Genomic DNA, 7189 nt, shown 5'->3' with positions numbered 1-7189 from the left:
ATGGACAACAAGGAAGTCCATAGTCCAGGACTGGCCAACCCTGGTCCTCAAGAGCCTCAACCCTGCCTGTTTTCCAGCTCTCCCTGACCAGCTTGCTGCTGATAACTGACTCAAGTAATTCCACATCCTGATTAGCTGAACACACCTGATTAAGTTTGACAGCATCAAGCATTCCATGGAGAGCTGGAAAACAGGCAGGGTTGAGGCTCTTGAGGACCAGGGTTGGTCAGTCCTGCCAAAGTCCTGAACCTGTTAATGTGTTAAAGAAACTGTTTAGCTTTCTTCACCCTTTAAATTGATGTGGCAGGACCAGGTTAAGTCTGCATGAAGTGACTATCTAGATACCCGAATTATTTCACTGTTTCCAATGGGGTCCTGCTAATGGGGGTTTGTTAAGATTACTGGTCTTAATTTCTATTGAAGCCAAAAATGTGATCCATGGAGATGGAGGTTTTTGGCACCGTATCATCTATTGGTTTGCTAAAACTCTCATGACCAATTCCTCCAGCATGATGACTTGGACAGAATTGCACTGAAACATGTTTCAACTGAAGTTTCTATGATCAAGATGACTGACAGCCATCTAAGTTCTGACACTTCTCTAATGATCTCTCATGTGAAGACCAAGTTTTTTTCTCCTGCGACCACCGTGTTTGTGGTTGGTCTGGTCTCTTCCTGTCTGAGAGTTTCCTGGTTGATGCTGCAGAGAAAAGTGAACAGTCACACAGACAATCATCCTAAAAGAAGAAGCGGATTGATGTTTCTGTCTGTCAAACTGCTGTTGGTCTGAAGAATGGAGGGAACATCTGTCCAGATGCTGCTGGGTGAGTCCCGTCTGCTGGATGTGTGTTGGTGTGTAAACGTTGACAGATGCTGCTTCCCACAGCAGAGCGTTCATCAAAGCTCCAACTAAGCTGAGTGTCATTTCTCTGCAGCTCTGAGCTCCCTGCTGTGCTGCACAACAAACCAAAGTTAGTCCACTTCCTCAGTCAGTCGGACTCTCTGTGTTTGTGTCCAAGAAAGCAGCAACACTCTGTGTGTCTTTACTTTGTTGTTGTAGTTGGTGTGACTGTGAGTCCCAGCAGATCTCAGTTCTTTAAAGGAGAATCAGTGATTCTGAACTGTGAGGACGACAGCTCTGTAGGATGGACTCTGAGGAGAAATACTACAGAAGAAACCAGGACTCAGTGTGGATCTCAGTGGGGATCAGGAGATGGTTTGTTTTGTGAGATTGATTATCTGGTTCCATGGGACAGTGGAGTTTACTGGTGTGAGTCCAGAGGGGGAGGAGCCAGCAGCATGGTGGTTAACATCAGTGTCTCTGGTAAGATCAGACTGTGGAGTTAGTGTTGCTGCAGCTGTGTGCAGATGGATGAAATGCTTTGTCTCTGTGTTGAGGTGGATCAGTGATCCTGCAGAGTCCTGTCCTCCCTGTGATGGAGGGTCATGACCTCACTCTGAGCTGTCAATCAAAGACCCCTCCCTCCAACCCCTCAGCTGCTTTCTATAAAGATGGCTCCCTCATCAGGACTGAGCCTACAGGTCACATGACCCTCCAGCATGTTTCCAGGTCTGATGAAGGTCTCTACAAGTGTCACATCAGGGATCATGGAGAGTCTCCATCCAGCTGGATCTCTGTCTCAGGTGAGGAGCTTCACTGTCATCTAACCATGGATTTCCTCTATGCAGTCACCTGACCAGGTGGGATTCTCTCTGCAGAGAGACCGTGTACCGCAGAAGCCCCGCCCCCTGCATCAGCTCCTCTTCCTCTTGTGTTGAGAGTGTGTCTCCACCTGGTGGTGATCAGTCCGTTCATCATCTCCACTCTCCTTCTGGTGTCTTTATGTCCACAAAGAGCCTCAGGTAACAGAAATCAATCAATCACATTTGATCAATCATCTTCAGTTTCTGTCTAAACTGTTCTGTCTGCAGGAAGTGACCCGTCTGTCTCCATGGTGACGACCCAGCACTCACATGCTGAGCAGGGATTGGCTAATGACTATGATGACATCATCACATCTGGAACCACAGAGCATCAATTCTGAACTGATTTTTTCCTGAAACTTCATCTTTGTTTATAATTAAATATTTTTCTGTAATTTGGTTCATTATTTTACAAAATGCTTGTTTGAATAAAATAGTTTTTTACATTTTTACCTCCAATTTTTCTTTTTAGTGAGACACTTTATTAATACATTTTTGTGAATTATTTCCAAAGCAGATTTTTCTGCTCATTCATTCACACTTCAATAAGTAGAGATCCAAGAATACAAGTGTTGGTTTCAGTCTGTCTTTGTGCTGGAAACAAACCCATTGAAACCATTGCACTACGACCATTATGTCCTTATTTGGACCTGACTGGTCTCCTTAGGGTCAAAGGTCACTTGTCAGAGGTTGACCTGATAAACCACCAAAGTTATTCTCTGTTACCATAACATGAGACCATTCTGTTCTCACATTACCTCAAACAAATTCAGCATCAGGGACATCCTTCTACGGAAAAACCTTAAGATCAGTTTTCTCTTTGGAACAATAGAGGGAAACAAAGTACCAGTTTGGTCTTCTACAGATGTGAGGAATGATGTAAGCTTGGATGCAGAAGAAAGACACAAGACAAGTGAGACCTTCACAAGGATTGTCTTTGCAGAGAGCCTTCCTTCTCCAATGCAGGTCTTGATGTATTTATATCTTTAATGTCACTGCAAGAAGAACATGTGCCTGTCCTACCAACAGTAAATGTTATTTTCAGCTGTGTGAGGACCAGGATTATTGATGTTGAGCCTGGAACTGAGCCTGGATCCAGAACTTCTTGGTTGACTAGACCCATACTACAGGACAACACGATCATTTGAAAGTTTGGGGTCATCAAGACATTTTTATGTTTTGTAATTTACATTCAAACTTTGCTATTGTCAAAGAATCCTCCATATGAAGCATTGCAGACATTTGGCCATCCAGCTGTTGAGGTAATCTGGAGGAATTTTACCCCAGACTTCTTGAAGCCCCTCCCACAAGTTGGAGTGATCCGTCTATTGTACAATGTGGTCAAGCTGCTCCTACTGCAGCTCAATGGGGTTTAGATCTGGTGACTGTGCTGGCCTCTCTGTTACAGACAGACCTCCAGCTGCTGCTTCTTCTCTAAATGGTTCTTGGTCAGGTTGGAGGTGTGCTTTGGGTCATCGTCCTGGTTTGGGATGGAACTGGCTCCTGTCACAGGGTATGGCATGACAAATCCCCCACCCTCCCAGCACCAAAGCAACCCCAGACCATCATATTACCACCACCTTTCTTGACAGACGATATCAGACACTGTTCCAGCATCTCTTCAGTTGTTCTGCATCTCATCAATGTTCCTCTGTGTGATCCAAACACCTCAAACTTTGATTGATTCATCCATCCAAAACACTTTTCTTAAAATTCCTGTCCAATATATTTTCTTCTGCTCACATCAATCTTTTCTGTCATTGGCTCCTCTCAAAGATGACTTCATTTTTGTCACTCCGCCCTCAAGGGCAGAATCCTGAAGTCTTCACTGTAGATGTTGACACTGGTGTCTAGTGGGGAGTATTGAATGAATAAGGACCTGTGAGGTGTCTATTTCTCAAACTGGAGACTCTAATGTATTTATCTTCTTAACCAGTTTTGTGTGGGGCCTCCTACTTCTTCTTCTACTCTGGTTAGAGCCTGTTTGTGCTGTTCTCTAAAGAGAGCAGTAGACACCGTTTGAGGAAATCTTCAGTTTCTTGGTAAGTTCTCTTATAAAATATCCTTAGTTTCCAAGGACAACAACAGACTGTCGAGTTTCAAATCAAATTTCTTTAATTTCGTACCGTTTTGAGCGCTTAATCAACCCCACAAATGTGATGCTGCAGATACCTAACCAGCCAATCTGTTTCCAGCTGTGCTGACACAATCGTACAAAGGTTTTGTAATCGTTTGTTAGCCTTCTGAGATAATGACACAATGACTTTTCCGCTGCCACATCTCGGCCGTTTCACTGCTAACAGTGACTGTAACACGGGGATGAAATCTCTTCTGTGCTCCAGCAGTGATATGGCCGTGAAAGCCAGTGGGACGGGCCTTAATGTTGAACACTGGAGTCAACCAATAACCACAGGAGGCGATGTGGAGTTCAGTTTCTTGGCCAAGGACACTTGGACACAAGGTGGGAATCAAACCTGTAATCTTCCTGTCAGAGGTCGACTCTACCGCTCTACCGCTGCACCACAGCTGCACCACAGCCGCTCTAGTGACCCCAAAATTTTAAACCATAATATTTATAGATTACATCACATCATTTAATGGTGAATACTGATGCTTTATTATTGTGAAACTTAGATTTATTGTATTAAACACAAAAAGATCCAATTAAACTATTTTATTTAAATACACAAAGTTTAAAGTTTCTGAACCCAAAAGTGACTCAGTGACTTTTTCATAAACTTTATTGAACATTCTGTCATTTGACAAATGTTTATATTTACATTCAGTTAGGCTTTTTTTAACAATATGTAACAGAAAATGTCAGTTCAGAATTGATGCTCTGTGGTTCCAGATGTGATGATGTCATCATAGTCATCAGCCAATCCCTGCTCAGCATGTGAGTGCTGGGTTATCACCATGGAGACAGACGGGTCACTTCCTGCAGACAGAACAGTTTAGACAGAAACTGAAGATGATTGATCAAATGTGATTGATTGATTTCTGTTACCTGAGGCTCTTTGTGGACATAAAGACACCAGAAGGAGAGTGGAGATGATGAACGGACTGATCACCACCAGGTGGAGACACACTCTCAACACAAGAGGAAGAGGGGCTGAGGCAGGGGGTGGGGCTTCTGTGGTGGGCGGGGCTTCTGTGCGTCTCTCTGCAGAGAGAATCCCACCTGGTCAGGTGACTGCATGGAGGAAATCCATGGTGAGATGACAGTGAAGCTCCTCACCTGAGACAGAGATCCAGCTGGATGGAGACCCTCCATGATCCCTGATGTGACACTTGTAGAGACCTTCATCAGACCTGGAAACATGCTGGAGGGTCATGTGACCTGTAGGCTCAGTCCTGATGAGGGAGCCATCTTTATAGAAAGCAGCTGAGGGGTTGGAGGGAGGGGTCTTTGATTGACAGCTCAGAGTGAGGTCATGACCCTCCATCACAGGGAGGACAGGACTCTGCAGGATCACTGATCCACCTCAACACAGAGACAAAGCATTTCATCCATCTGCACACAGCTGCAGCAACACTAACTCCACAGTCTGATCTTACCAGAGACACTGATGTTAACCACCATGCTGCTGGCTCCTCCCCCTCTGGACTCACACCAGTACACACCACTTTCCCATGGAACCAGATAATCAATCTCACAAAACAAACCATCTCCTGATCCCCACTGAGATCCACACTGAGTCCTGGTTTCTTCCGTAGTATTTCTCCTCAGAGTCCATCCTACAGAGCTGTCGTCCTCACAGTTCAGAATCACTGATTCTCCTTCAAAGAACTGAGATCTGCTGGGACTCACAGTCACACCAACTACAACAACAAAGTAAAGACACACAGAGTGTTGCTGCTTTCTTGGACACAAACACAGAGAGTCCGACTGACTGAGGAAGTGGACTAACTTTGGTTTGTTGTGCAGCACAGCAGGGAGCTCAGAGCTGCAGAGAAATGACACTCAGCTTAGTTGGAGCTTTGATGAACGCTCTGCTGTGGGAAGCAGCATCTGTCAACGTTTACACACCAACACACATCCAGCAGACGGGACTCACCCAGCAGCATCTGGACAGATGTTCCCTCCATTCTTCAGACCAACAGCAGTTTGACAGACAGAAACATCAATCCGCTTCTTCTTTTAGGATGATTGTCTGTGTGACTGTTCACTTTTCTCTGCAGCATCAACCAGGAAACTCTCAGACAGGAAGAGACCAGACCAACCACAAACACGGTGGTCGCAGGAGAAAATAACTTTGTCTTCACATGAGAGATTATTAGAGGAGTGTCAGAACTGAGATGGTACCTCTGAGGTTGGCTGTCTTTAGTCATTTTGATGATAAAAGATTCAGACTGGGATATGTTTCAGGACAACTTCTGCAATATCAACATGCTGGAGAAAATGGTCACAAGAGTTTTAGCAAACCAATGGAGGACACGGTGCAGGAAACTACCATCGAAACATCTTCGGACATCAAGCCATGGTTGGAATTTTTTTATTGTTTTTGCTCCCAGAGAAATTACGTTGCTGCCAAACACCAGTGGATGTCTAACTTCCTTACTGGTAGACCATAGACTGTATAGATGGACAAACACATCTCATCTTCCATCCCCGTCATTACTGGAGCTTCTCAAGGTTTGGTTCTGAGCCCCATATGTGTTACTGTACACTTGTGATTCTGTGACAAACCCCACCACTATTATCAAATATGCTGCTATCAATGTTGTGTAAGGATTCGACTGGAACAACTAGGAAACGGCTTATCTACAGAAGACTAAAAANAGGACAACTCCTGCAATATCAACATGCTGGAGAAAATGGTCACAAGAGTTTTAGCAAACCAATGGAGGACACGGTGCAGGAAACTACCATTGAAACATCTTCGGACATCAAGCCATGGTTGGAATTTTTTTATTGTTTTTGCTCCCAGAGAAATTACGTTGCTGCAAAACACCAGTGGATGTCTAACTTCCTTACTGGTAGACCATAGACTGTATAGATGGACAAACACATCTCATCTTCCATCCCCGTCATTACTGGAGCTTCTCAAGGTTTGGTTCTGAGCCCCATATGTGTTACTGTACACTTGTGATTCTATGGCAAACCCCACCACTATCATTAAATATGCTGCTAACATTGTTGTGTAAGGACTCGACTGGAACAACAAGGAAACGACTTATCTGCAGAAGACTAGAAACGTGGTGAGTTGATACCAAGTAGTGATGGGTCGGTCACGAATGAAACGGTTCTTAGAAGTGAATGACGTGAGCCGGCTCCTTACTGGGAGCTGGGTTTTTTCTGTCTCTCACCTCATCTCACTCACTTATTTTTCTCTTCATGTCCCACACGATTGGTCAATATGAGTTTGTTCTGTGTGTTCACCTGAGCAGAGGAGGAGCGGTAGTTATACTCGCAGCAACCGTAGCACACACGGAGGGGAAGAGAAAAGAGCCAGTGGTCACGAGACAAACAACTAAACATTAA

At 44.5% G+C, this 7189-nt stretch overlaps 2 protein-coding genes across 2 annotated transcripts in view; both read left to right on the top strand.

Annotated features, from left to right (window-relative positions):
• LOC112141417 (sialoadhesin) overlaps positions 1-1975 on the top strand; it is a 30426-nt gene extending 28451 nt beyond the window's left edge. Inside the window, exon 6 of the mRNA XM_036211009.1 lies at positions 1933-1975. The gene's annotated coding sequence lies outside the window, so the exon portion shown is untranslated. The remainder of the gene's footprint in view (positions 1-1932) is intronic.
• LOC112141421 (protein turtle-like) lies at positions 643-1644 on the top strand (the record flags this gene model as incomplete). The annotated part of the gene is given in 4 exon segments (XM_024264551.2): positions 643-824; positions 936-971; positions 1061-1324; positions 1399-1644. Coding segments are annotated over 4 exon segments (577 nt in total), but the record flags the coding sequence as incomplete, so codon positions are not given.
• Positions 1976-7189: the final 5214 nt, after the last annotated feature.

This window comes from Oryzias melastigma, unplaced genomic scaffold (genome assembly GCF_002922805.2).
Source record: "Oryzias melastigma strain HK-1 unplaced genomic scaffold, ASM292280v2 sc00367, whole genome shotgun sequence".
Lineage (NCBI taxonomy): Eukaryota > Metazoa > Chordata > Actinopteri > Beloniformes > Adrianichthyidae > Oryzias > Oryzias melastigma.
This window is presented reverse-complemented; position numbering and strand designations above follow the sequence as displayed.